Source organism: Neolamprologus multifasciatus, chromosome 4 (genome assembly GCF_963576455.1).
Source record: "Neolamprologus multifasciatus chromosome 4, fNeoMul1.2, whole genome shotgun sequence".
Lineage (NCBI taxonomy): Eukaryota > Metazoa > Chordata > Actinopteri > Cichliformes > Cichlidae > Neolamprologus > Neolamprologus multifasciatus.
Window position 1 is genome coordinate 5934274 of NC_140442.1, and position 13510 is coordinate 5947783.

At 42.4% G+C, this 13510-nt stretch overlaps 1 protein-coding gene and 1 long non-coding RNA gene across 4 annotated transcripts; one reads left to right on the forward strand and one right to left on the reverse strand.

Moving 5' to 3' along the window:
• Window positions 1-559: 559 nt before the first annotated feature.
• LOC146519615 (uncharacterized) lies at window positions 560-2055 on the reverse strand. Its single transcript, XR_014873655.1, has 2 exons — window positions 1537-2055; window positions 560-1070 (listed from the first exon to the last, which is right to left on the reverse strand). It is a non-coding gene; the product is annotated as an uncharacterized LOC146519615 (long non-coding RNA).
• A 243-nt stretch (window positions 2056-2298) lies between these two features.
• Window positions 2299-12772, forward strand: LOC146519616 (THAP domain-containing protein 1-like). 3 transcript variants are annotated; one of them, XM_085156473.1, is made up of 4 exons: window positions 2299-2447; window positions 10014-10215; window positions 10346-10378; window positions 10477-12772. In XM_085156473.1, the coding sequence occupies exons 1-4, from the start codon at window positions 2434-2436 to the stop codon at window positions 10555-10557; spliced, it is 330 nt and encodes a 109-aa protein (XP_085012599.1). In that variant the 5' UTR covers window positions 2299-2433; the 3' UTR covers window positions 10558-12772. The 3 variants fall into 3 exon arrangements, with proteins under 3 accessions (XP_085012599.1, XP_085012600.1, XP_085012601.1); XM_085156474.1 differs by lacking the exon at window positions 2299-2447 and adding an exon at window positions 3896-4108; XM_085156475.1 differs by lacking the exon at window positions 2299-2447 and adding an exon at window positions 8998-9156.
• The last annotated feature ends 738 nt before the right edge of the window (window positions 12773-13510 follow it).

Sequence of the window (13510 nt, forward strand, 5' to 3'; positions counted from 1 at the left end):
CAGTACCTAAGGACTCCAAGGCGCAATTTACTATTGCAATAAACTATTATTTATTTATCCACACTTAACAACTCTTGCACTTAATCTATAATAAAATGATGACAAAAAATATAATGAAATATATTTGAAATAAAAATTTAATACAATCAGTTTCTTAATGTATGTTCTTTAAAACACGGTGTGTGTTTATTAAATGTCATAATTATAATAATCCATAATTATGTGGATATGCATATTACATATATACACACAGAAGCAGACAGGATAAGACTAGTGTCATATCTGAGACAGTAACCAGGGCCGGACTGTTTCTGAAACCTCCATCATTTTCATTGTGCAACAACACGGCAGCAGAGGACAGTTTGATTTTGTTATGGGAATAAATCACTACTGGAAATCACAGGACTCAGATCAACACACGATCTGCTCAACGATCTGTGCCACAGTAAATCTCATGCAGTGCTACTTTTAAAACTCTCACATATTTGGACAATCTATAATCTTCTACCACAAAAACATACAATTGTTCATTGAAGTAAACACACAGAACAGTAGTGGATATTTTTAAAATGTGTTTATTTCTTTTGATTTGCTGCTAACTGCAAGGATTTTATTTGTAGTTTTTGTAGTAGGAAGCACTGCAAAAACTACAAATAAAAAAGTGCAGTTAACAAAAGCAGTGCTCTCCACTATGTAAAACCCTCACCTGAATTTTTAGGTTTTTTCAGTTCAAGCCAATTAAATGAAACCCAAAAATTCAACCCCAACAATCAAATGATCCCCTATGAGCAAGCACTCTGGCAACGGTGGAGAGAAAAAACTCCCTTTTAACAGGAAGAAACCTCTGGCAGAACCAGGCTCAGGGAGGGGCAGTCTTCTGCCGTGACTGGTTGGGGGTGTGAGGGGCAAAATAAAATCAAACATAAAGGAGAGCACAGCATATTTTAGAAGGGCGCCGGCCTTGAGGCAGACCGAAGAAACGGTGGATGGACAAAATCAAGGAAGATGGAGAAACCTTTGTTGAAGAACGGACCCTGCACCAGCGGGAACAGCGCCAGGATGAAGGTGGACTGTGGATGGAAAACATTATTACTGTTTTTAAGGGGTTTCTGGTCCACATCCACAATTACAGTAGGGCTGTAATTGTGGATGTGGACCAGAAGCCACAATTGTAGCAATCCCCGCTCTGTGGGGTCATGATTATTATCATGACCCCACAGAGCGGGACATTCACTTTAGCCGAAAAGCATTGCGATGGCCCAGCAAGCTGCAGGAACAACACTGGCCACTGTGGCAAGACCTAAACCTATTTTAAGTAGGCGTTTGGCACCATGACACCACGAACCATGGGTCTCAGCCTCCTCAGGTTCAGGAGCATTGCTATTTATTATACGCCGTGCTTCTTCCGCTAGGCGCTGATAATTTTCCACAGATTTCCTGAGTTCTGCGTTTTCTTTTATAATATTTTCGTACCCTCTTCTGAGTTCTGCGTTTTCTTCCCCGAGTTCTGCGGTTTTTCTTTTTATATATTCGTACCTTGTTGTGAGTTCTGTGTTTTCTTCCCACATTTCTTTTATCTCTTCCCCGTGAGCTCTCCCACTTTCTTCATACTCTTCTCTGATTTGATTTCTCTCCCTTCTAACGTCAGACAGCTCAGCAGATATCCTACAGCAGAACTCAGTACGTAGCTGTACTACTTTATTAAGCTGAGACGCTCTCATACTAGTAGCCTGAAGCCGCTGCTTGAGTGATCCCGATCCACTATCGCTTCCAGAAGGTAAGATATTTAATGATGCCGGTGGCATTTTTTAAAGGTTTAAAGAACGGTGTCACGGGTTAAATACGTATTAGCTTTGTCTAAAACAACGATCTGTTTCTGAAAATGCTCCAATGTAAACTGTTAAAGGAGCTCCCTATTTAAGGACTAGCAGAGAACGTGACGTCGACCGTGACGTCAGAATGGTCCTTTGTGAAGATCAAAGGATCAAAGAGCGAGGGGGCGTTCCCAGATGGCCGAGTAAGTACACGCTTACTCCCCAGCAGGCACGTGCAGAGGGGGGGGGGGGGGGGGGGGGGCTAGAGGGGCTTGAGCACCCGCCCCTTTCCTGATGGGTGCCCAAAGTGCCCTTTTGTTGAGGCAACGTTTTAAAAATAATAATATTTTATTATATGTGTGTGTGCGTGCGGAGTCCTGTCTGTGCGCCTCAACAATAATATTTAACTATTAATCACAGTTTTGCTAAATAAAAGGATCTGGCTTGCATCAGTCACATGATCACATTTAACCAATGATCGCCCTTGCCGGCAGAACGCGCTGGTTACGAGCCGGGAACGAGCTCACAAAGAGCACGCGCATTTTTAGCGGTCCGGAGCTGTAGGAGAAACAAGTTAACTCAGAGACACAGACTTACTATATTTCTTCCATACAGACTGATGCGACAAAACCAGTAAGTAGGTGTACAGCGTACACTGTAGTGTATAGCACACAGGAGTATTAGCTTATTACGTACACGTTGGTAAGTTGTCTTGTGGCAACTGACAAACTGAAACAAACGAGCGTGCTGTGTGTGCAACAGCGCGACAAACATTACCTGTCCTTTTATTAACTGCACAAGTAGCGCTGATCATAGCTGCTGGCTACCTGTGTAAGGCTGTCATGGGTCTGTAGCTCTGTCACCGTTTTAAGGAACATATTTAGTTTTAAAGTAAGTTTCCGGGCTTTTCCTGCCTTTCTGGTGGGATTATATTTCACTAAAAAACGATCTAATATGCATGTCCACATAATTATGCATTATTATAATATTTTAAAAAACACACGCTGTATTTTAATGTAGTTTGTGCATGCACAGAGTGACGGCGCTGTGAGCGCTGCCCTCAGCTGGTGGATGGTGGAGTTAAAGCTGTGGCTGTCTGATGCTGCTCTGAGCTCACAGTTGTCGTTGTGCAGTGCAGTTTTTCTCCCCACTGTGTGCAGCCAACCGCAAGAAATGGTGAGTGATGATATATCATTTACCTGCAGTAACCATTCTGGTTCAAGGAAATCGCGTATTGATTTCTGGTTAATATCAAGTAGTCTATCAAAGGACAGTGTCACGGTCAATATCCTTGCAACTCCACTTACGGGCCATAGAGCAATATATATATATTAACCTGCAACTCTTTCCAACTATTGCAATTAATAGATCCTCATATTGGAAATTAAATAGTTCGCTTTTGAGCCATACAATTGTGAAATCTGAAATCACACGACTGTTAAAACATTTTATACACAAGGCTAATATTGAGAATTCCTATGGCATAAACTGGGAAATTTGAGACGAGTAAAATGTTAAGACAGTATGGGGCAAAAATAGCTAAGTCAAGGGCAGCAGAAGAAGAAAATCTAATTGTTCAAATTTCCGCAATATATCAACTCCCACCAGACGAGGTCTTGGAGGAGGATAGATTACATCTTAGGTCCTTTCAATCTAAACTGGATGAGCTTTACCGCCAGAAAGCTGAAGGAGCTTTTGTTCGTTCAAGAAAAAGATGGATAGAGGAGGGAGAGCAGAATTTTGCTTATTTTTTCCGCATAGAAAAAAGTAGATCTAAAGCCAATACTATTCATAAATTGAATATAAATGGTACGGTCAGTGATGATGCAAAAATTATCTCTCAATCTTGTTGTAATTTCTACTCAAAGTTGTATGAATCCAATTATAACGCAAAGGTCGCTACCCAATTTATTGACTCTGAAAATAATGTTGAAATGATTAAAAGTGGTGATAGGCTCTTTTGTGACAGTCCAATTACTGAAAAAGAGATATTGACATCTATTGAATTTCTTAAAAACAACAAATCTCCAGGCACAGATGGGCTGGTGGCTGAATTCTATAAATCATTTTCTTCTCATTTTGGGAAGGAAGGAAGCATAAATGCGACCTTTATTTTGAAATGTCCTTCCGGATGTTGAAGTGTCCAAATTGTTGTTAGCTGGAGACGTTTCTCATACAACTTTAGCGTTAGCAACAACAAAATCGGTTTTTGTGGTCCCAACTTGACCGAAATTTGACCATAAATGGGGAGATATACGTGTGCCTACAACTGCGACACCTCGAGCGATCCAGACGTAAAGTTTTCGATAATAGCGCTGCTTTTTGGTTAAACTAAACCAACAGACAGCTAGAAGCACGTTTGTAAAGTAACAGTGGCTTACAGAAGTAGGCTTGTATCAGTGTTAAGACTCAAATTTTCCACCTTTTCTCAACATTTTAAGCCCACATAATTGGATCTTTTTCTGTATACATGGGAGTGCAGTTCGGAGTGCACCTGGAAAAGTTACCGAGATGTGTACACAAGCTCACTAAGCAAAAAGGGCATAAACAAAGAAAGTTTATCACTGTACATTTTGCTGCGGCATTATTTTTTTATGCAGTTGCAATAGAGGGGTGTAGAGGAATTTCTTTCACTAAGGTATTAATCACATTATTTCATTGTTTTAACATGTCTGACACTCATACTTAAGACAAATGGTAGGGGGTGTAGTCAGGATGTTGGGGAAACAGGAACTCCAGAGGACCAGTCTTTTGTCTCTTGAGGACTCTGGGAAGTAGCAAGGGAGTGTGAACCTTAAGGTGTGAAACAGCTGTGTACTGCCTTTTGTTCCTGGAGAAGGTATTTAACTGAGAGGTTGACTTTGGCTCAGAGAGACTCTGCTGACCGTCGGTCCCGCGGTCATGGGGGCTCCACAAGCTTGTCTGTTCTTTGTGTGCATGAATTAAAAGAATGTTAGCTACCGCTCACCGCTCGTCTGCAGGCTTTATTTAAGTGGAAAACTTCCACAACAAAATGGCGCTGTGAGCAGGGTGGTCCGTGTGGTCGCTGAACAACGGTTCCGTGGACGGGCTGATCACCCCTGAGGGAAAAGGTACCTTTGTCCTACCAGCTGTTGAAGCAAAGGAAATGGAGGAGTCACGGAGCCGTGTGTTTCAGTCACCACCGAGATCATCGATTTTGAGGGGACTTCTGCAGATGGGTGAGTTGTAGCTAACTTGTATACAGTCATGGAGAGTTTTTTGTCTGGCCGAGGGGGGGAACGCTGGCCGACCCCGGAGTTCGAGTCTCCGGGAGGAAAACCTGGTGGTTTGAGGCCCCAGGCTTGTGTTGGGTACGGCTCATCACAAGGACAGTGGCTCGCGCACGTTGTTGGGGAGAAGCCGGCCCAGACCTGTGTTCGGTCCAAGTACGTCACAGGAACGGCGGTCCGGGTACACTGTCGGAATCCATTTCCGTGTACTATAGTGCACGGAGTGGCGGTGTTCGTTCCTTGGTCCGTAGAAGGCAAGGGCCTCACGGGGGACGCCTCGTGTAGTAAAATGGGATCTAGATCCAGTAGATCGGCAGACGTTCCACCAGGCGGCCAGAGACAAAACTCAATACGTGACTGTGGTAAGAATTGAGTAAATGTGTGGTGTGTAAGATTGCAGAGAATGGTTGTGTGGGAAACGTTGATGTGTGTGTAAAAAAAAAAAAAAAAAAAAACAGTGAGAAACGGGGTTACAAAATGTTGAAAATGGGGAACAAAAAAAAAAAAAAAAAAAAAAGAGAGGAGTGTAGAAATGTGTGTAAAAGTTGTTTTCAACTAGTGGGAGAGGGTGGTACTGCAGGCCACCAGCTCCCCTACGGTGGACACACACAAAATTAGCAAAATTGTTGATGAAAATAAGCAAAATAGGAAGAGGGTTTGGTGTTTTTCAACGTAGAACAACTACAATCTCTCTGGGTTTTTAAGAAAAGGGAATTCAGAACCAGAGAGGGGAGAGGTGTTGTTTTAAGCAATGAGAAGAATGATCAAAATGTCTCAGTGTGTCACTTGCAGGTGAAGAACAGACCTGGATCAATTTTCCACGTGCAGCAGTCGGAAGAAAATTATAGGTTAACACCATTAGAAACACTCAAGCCAAGCTTTGGCTAAATTGTTTTACAGCTTAACTTCCACGTGTTTGTCACCCTGAGAACACAAGCTCCAAGAATCTCTCCCTGAAGACAAGAAATGCAGTTCCAGAACAACGAGATGGATCTCAAGAGCTCACAGCAGCATCCTGAGTAGTGAAGAAAAGGTCCAGCAGCAGCAGCTGTGCAAGACAGCGACAGCAAGGAGAAAAATGGCATCATCATGACTGGATGGATGGATGTGCATTTCCAACGAGCTGCACCTTCACTGTGTGTGAATGGACTTTTGAAAAGACTGCTTGAGTTGGACATTTGCCACTTTCGGCGCAAAAATGGCAAAATGAGACCGTGGAAAACAGGACAAAGCTGAAAGACAACTGACTCTCACTGGACTGCTGCAAGGGGGAGAGATGAGATGAGACCACAGTCAAAGGAGAAGGGGACAACATGGAGGAATGCTGTTGTAGTGTGGGAATGAAATTTGGGTTTAGGAAAATTGGGAAGGAAAAAACGACTGCCTTGCGTGGAGAATTGAAAAGTGTCTGGAGCACCGCAAAGAGGAGAGGTACACAAAAAATAACACAAACAGAAAAATGCATTAATCCTACTAACACAAACACACATGCAATGAAGCTCATGAAGACCAAATAGCATTTTAAAGCATGCATTTCTGTTACCGTCATCTTGTCCGGTTCACTTAGTGGGTTAAGAAGTGATACATAGACTAGTGAACTAGTATTATTTTTGGGGAAGGATGACTGAATCATTGCAGGGGTGAACAGAATGCTGCGGGAGGGTCAGATGAGTGGGGACTAATAGATTATTGAGTTTCTGGTTTCTGATGTGTGGGGGAGGTCTTATCGTGACACACATCTGGGTACATGGGGAAAACAAAAACTCATTTTCTAATAGAATATTGCTGTTGTGTGAGGTGTGTGACTGGTGGATGAAAGTTTTGGGGATTTACTTGGCTGATGCATTTTCTTTTGGTACCACTTTGAACCTGCCAATTAGTTTTGTTTTTTCATCATTCTAAGGGAGTATGCTTAGACAACTTCTAAAAGAGGCCTTCATGTTTTTTTTTATTTTTAACAGTGCACTGAGATTTTTGTTTGGCAATTTTCTCTTTTTCAAGCAGGCCTGCAAGATCGGAATCGAAAGCGCTACACAACATGTTGATCAATCGCAAGTGAGCTTCTCCAAAATTAAAATGGGCTCGGGAGAAAGCCACTTATTTGGGACAATCAGAAAACAAGTCCCTGGCAAAAAGGATTCAGCGAGGTAATCCAGTCTAAATTCTTTTTTATTTTTTGAACTGACGTCATTGCTGGCAGTAGAAACTTATTGCGACACAAGAGGTTCTGCTATCAGCAATAAACACGGGGATTGACTGGACTGACAAAAACCTGACTGACTTGACACCAATATGCAAGATTGCACCTCCACCCAGAGAGACAAAAGGGTGGATGTATATATGTATGTTTCTTTGTTACAGGAGCAGAAAGGTGACAGCAACATCCTGGGTTGCATGGGCTTTTGAGCCGTGCTGACTTAACCTTTTAATTGCCACTTTCTGTGTCTTTGTGAATTTACCAGCGGTGTGTTATTCATGACCTTGTATTGTTTACAGTGCAGAGGTCACTGTGAGAAAGTGTGCATACAGACGCGCTGCGCTAACATCTATATCACATTTTCCACAGCAGAGGGCTAATCATATGATCTAATCACATGATTTACAGCAGGACACACCACTGGCTAATGTTTTTTTTCCTTACAACAGGGCCTGGAGTAAAGCTACTTCAGGGGAGAAGCCCTGAGAATTTTTAAGAGACAATGCACAACTTTATTGTGTATGTCTAATGGTGATAAGCTGACATAGGGCAAAAGAGGGTTTTTCCGGGAAAGTTTTCATTTTTAAATTGCAGGAACCATGACATGAGGGATATGGAAGGATTGACTGAGGCGCAGATGCAAACTATGACTAAGAGAGAACGCTTCAACAGGACCCGAGAGAAGCAGGGACCATCTGCAGGACAACAGACAAACGACAGTGGGCTTCCAAAGGATTGTCATGAGGAGATTTTGAACAGCAAAATCTTAAAATAAAATGAAAGAGTTTCGACGTTGACGCTGAGGAAGACAACTAAGGTGTACGACGTGCTCTGCCTTAAATCTACAGCTGCGTTGGAACAGAAATCGAGGGATGGAGAGAGCGTGCTAAGCTCCAAAAGTGACAGCGCAAGGAAGATCAGCGTTGGAATTATGACTCTGTAAATGGCACAGACACCAGGAGCCATAACTGTGACAGAGACTGACCACCTAATGCTGTTTCACTTTGCCATGCAAAGTACTTTGACACTCTGGAGAAGACCTTTCCTCTGTATCATTGTTGTTTCCATTTGCATGTGAGAGCTTAGATTGTGGGGAAGATTAAAGATGAACAAAGGGTGGTGGGAGAACAGTGAAGTGAGGATACACAGTGTGAAACTCCTTTAAGTGTACAATAATGTTGATGTGATATACAGAATGTCAGGAAAGAAATTCTGGTTTTAATGTGATTCTTGATTTTAGAATCAAAGGGTGGGATTGTAGAGGAATTTCTTTCACTAAGGTATTAATCACATTATTTCATTGTTTTAACATGTCTGACACTCATACTTAAGACAAATGGTAGGGGGTGTAGTCAGGATGTTGGGGAAACAGGAACTCCAGAGGACCAGTCTTTTGTCTCTTGAGGACTCTGGGAAGTAGCAAGGGAGTGTGAACCTTAAGGTGTGAAACAGCTGTGTACTGCCTTTTGTTCCTGGAGAAGGTATTTAACTGAGAGGTTGACTTTGGCTCAGAGAGACTCTGCTGACCGTCGGTCCCGCGGTCATGGGGGCTCCACAAGCTTGTCTGTTCTTTGTGTGCATGAATTAAAAGAATGTTAGCTACCGCTCACCGCTCGTCTGCAGGCTTTATTTAAGTGGAAAACTTCCACAACAGGGGTTTTATTCACACTAAATTCTAAGTCAAATTTGAGAACCACTTGTGAGCTGTAGGAGTGACTTAAGGTGCTGGTGGGATTGTATCAGGGATCAGCCCTGAGGTGCTTATTTCACCAACAAACATAATAGTCCATAGTATTCATGGACTGTGATGCAGGGAACATTGTGACCTATACTGACAGTAAGGAACAGGTGTGAACTGTGGACATCGGAGAGAAGAGAAATGAGAGGGATACAGGTGTGACACTGCAAGAAGTAGAGGTAGTGAAGATAGATGAGTTTACATACCATTCAAAACAATAGACAGTGCATAAGAGAGGTGAAGAAGAGAGTGCAGGCAGAGTGGAGTGGGTGGAGACGAGTGTGGGTGATTTTGTTTTGACAGGATAGCAGGAAGGGTAAAGGGGAAGGTTAACAAGATGCTAGTGAGACCTGTTATCATTTATGGTTTGAAAATGGTGGCACTAACAAAAAGACAGGAGGCGCAGTTTGAGATGTTAAGATTGTTATTGTGAATGACCAGGATGGACAGGATTAGAAATGAGTATGTCAGAGGGACAGCTCAGGTTGAGTGTTGGGAGACAAAGTTAGAGAGCTGCATTTTTAGGTGGTTTGGACATATGCAGAGGAGGGACAGTGGATATATTGGACAAACGATGCTTAACATGGAGCTGTGGATTTGGTAAAGGAGAACATACAGAGGGTTGCTGTGACAGAGGAGGATGCTAAGCATAGGTTGAGATTGAGGCAGATGAACTGCTGTGGCGACCCCTAAAGGCAGCAACGGAAAAAAGAAGAAGAAAAAAAGACCACTTAAGATCCTCTAAATTACATCTATGAGACAAAAATACTCCAGATTAAGACCTTTAACAGTAAATTATGCTCTTATTATTATGTTTTTCTGTTGTTTAAGTTGAATTATCTAGCTTACATTCAGTATATCACGCTGGAAATACTGAGTGTTATATTACATATAGCATATCATAATCAGTTTTAACAGAGTTAGTCAACAGGTAAAATTTACTGCACTCTACACGATTTTTAGTGAGTTACTTTTCACACAGGGGAAAAAATGTTTTCTGTGTGTGCATGCAGGTTTCCCCTGTACAACCCCCGAAAACTTAAAAAATGGGTACTGAACATGAAGTGGAAGGACTGGACGCCGACTCGCTTTTCTGTTCTGTGCATCAATCACTTTGAGGAGCAGTACATTGACAAAACGGGCAAAAGTGTGACACTTCGGGAAGATGCGGTTCCCACCATATTTACACCGACTGACAACACACAGAAAAAGAAGGTTTGTGTGTATCATAGATAATTGTTGGCATCATTTAGAAATAAAACATTTGTGAAATATTTTAAGCTGCATAATGAAACTCCTCCGGCTTTTTAAAAATAAAGGTGTTGTTACTGTCTCCTTGATGCAGGCTGCCATTAACCCGAGACGTAAACGACACAAGGTGAGCTGACCCAGACAGTTAACTTTTTATTGTTTAACGTTTAATGTTATTCATTTTTCTAAATGCATTACGTGTTGATTCTTTTATTGTGAAAGCAGCAACCTGGTGCTAAAAGCTCAGAGAAGGATTTGGCTGCATCTGCAACATCAGCTCTCCCTGCAACTGTGAGATTAGGTTAAAGAACATGACCCCCTTCGCAGTATATTCTTATAGTATGTTAGACAAAATGTCTCAGTATATTTTGTTAGTAGGATAGACAAAAGTTCAAGTATATCTCTGGGGATTAAAAGAATGTGCCCATCCTTTGGGTTCTGTTAGACAAGTGGGTGCCACCATTTATCTGCTGTGAATGTTTTACACTGTTTTCTTGTCATGTCAGACTGCTTAAATCATTTTCTGAGAATGTTGTGTGCAAAAGACCTTGTGCCGATAATAGCAGAAACAGACAACATTCTGTGCCCCCACCCTTGTAGGAGGTAGAAAGACAGGGAGCCCGAGGTCATAACTTAGGCGCCACGACAGATAAGAGAGTGTGAATGTTTAGGTTTACGACCAGGTGGGGGCCAGTGGAAAAGTATAAGAAGCTGTGTAACACACCACCATTTTGAGACTTGCTGTGACCCTCTCTGCATCTCTCCCCATCATGATGGTTTATGCTCATTATGTGAAAATTGTATGGAAATAAAGGATTGTTGATTGAGCATTTATACACCGAGTAAGTGTCCTTCCTTCAGCCCAAAGATTCAAAGTACTGGGAGAATTCAACAACTTGGTGCCGGTGACCCGGATCTTTTGGTGTGCTGAGGAGGGGCAGATTTGGCCTGTGGTGAGATCGTGGGGCGAGGCGAACAGAGGACGGTCCAAACATAAAAAGGTAAGCACAGCCTGTTGTATTATAAATACCAAATGTGCATATTGGGCTTTCCCAATTAATCTGTTCGCTGGGTTACACGCATTTTCACATTAAATTGTCGGTGTCTGGTTTTCGGCGCAAGATACTAACAACATAAGTTGAGGCTGAATTCAAGTGTTATAGGAATTTTCTAGCAAGATACTAATCATATTCTACGTTGAGACTAGAGTGCAGCCCACTTTTACCCTACATAATTAATTTTGTCTATGACTGGCTTCTGTTGCAAGAAATGTGGAAAAACTTTCAAAAAGCGGCCAAAGTGTAGTATCTGAAATAGAGGTGAAATAGAATCTGGCTTGTGGTGCGCTTGCATTTTTCAAAGGTGAGCTCAGAGGTTTCTGTGTGTGTTTCTGTTGATGAGACGCGCTTGCTGTGTTTCTGTGTATTACTGCTGATGAGACGCGCTTGCTGTGTTTCTGTGTGAAATATAAACACGGTAACAGTGACGGTTAATGTGTGAATGGGAGGACATTAGAGCAAAGACACATTTTAGGATCAAAGGTTGATGCCTAGTGGACCTGTGGGAATTGGTTTTGTTCATGGTGTGGCAACCCCCCTGCCTGTGGACGCGCAGTCAGGTCCAGCGGCGTCTGGTTAGCCGAGGTGGTGACTTGGGAACTGAGGACTCCCGCATAGCTACAGAATAATATTGAAAACGTCTGTGTAATCACGGTTTACGTTTTATTCTGGATGAGAACATAGAGCAAGACACATTTTGCGAACAAAGGTTGAGTTCTAAGAATAGTCAGAGATATAAGGTTAAATAAGGTTAAAAGGCTGAAAAAGGTTGTATTCCTCGTTTCAGTGGTTGAAATTGTTGTTTGCCTGTCCCCTGACGAGTGTTAAATTAAATAAAGAGGGTATTTGGAGCCACATAGAGATAGACGGGCTGAATTGGGTGTATTACTCTGTGGTGTTAAAAAAAAGAGAGAGAGAGAGAGAAAGAGAGTTGGAGGTGTGTAGTTTGTGTGAAAGCGCCGTTAGAGTCGGCGTCTCGTCTGAAGTACGGGAGTTAATTAAAGTAACAGAATAATTTGTGCCTAAAAGTGTTTGTGTTGTGCAGAAATTGCGGCAAAAGGCCGTGTCGGGAATTGTTGCAAATTGTGAAGTCAATTGGGGGTTTAATTTGGTTTTATTTTTATGGGGAAGAGAAACTGCGGTATCCAGTCCGTGGCGCAGTTTGAATAAATCGTGAGGCAAATGTGGCGCGATCTGAAGATCGTGAGCCTAATTGTCCTAGTTAGGTTGAGGTGTATAAGAGCAGACGACACCCGCTCTTTGTTTTGATTAGGGCGTTGTCCTGAATCAGAAGAAGTGTCTCGCAGAAAGTTTGTATGGGACTGCGAGAAGTATGAAGTGTGTGTGAGCCAGCCTCGAGGGGCGGGTTCACAGGTGGAACGAACGAAGAGTAAAATGTGCGTGTGTGTGAGAGAGAAAGAAAAGGTGGGGGCGAGTGACCGGCCTGCGAGTGTGTGTGTGTGAATTAGTGATGGTAAATTTGATTCTTTTTACTGAATCGAGTTTTAATGAGTCACTCACCAAAGTGAATCGGGTTTTTTGAGTCATTTGATTCACTGAGTCAGTTGACCAGAGAGTGCAAAAAATTTACATTTTCACTCAAACTTAATTTGTTTCTCTTTTCATGTAAATCCCACTGCTAAGATGAATGATTCTAAAAAAACAACAACTATTTTATAGAGCAAAAAAGAGCAAAAACATTTCTAAAATTAAGCAATTTCCTATCAAAATTGCTTAATAAACATTTATTTTGTTTATTTGTATTTTATTAGTATTTTCCTTAAATGTGTTAAATATATATTTTCTCATCTAAATGTCCACTGAGCTGTGAGCCAGGGGGCGGTAATGCACCTTAACATTGGTTGCCAACCAAGAAGAAGAAGAAGCTGTGAGCCAGGAGGGAGGGGGTGAGTGAGTGATTCGTTCGCTCGCTCTATGATTCAGCACAGGAGGGAGGGGGTGAGCGAGTCCTGAGTGATTCGTTCGCTCTATGATTCAGCACAGGAGGGAGGGGGTGAGCGAGTCCTGAGTGATTCGCTTATGCTTACGATTCAGCACAGGAGGGAGGGGGTGAGTGAGTGATTCGTTCGCTCGCTCTATGATTCAGCACAGGAGGGAGGGGGTGAGCGAGTCCTGAGTGATTCGTTCGCTCTATGATTCAGCACAGGAGGTAGGGGGTGAGCGATTCCTGAGTGATTTGC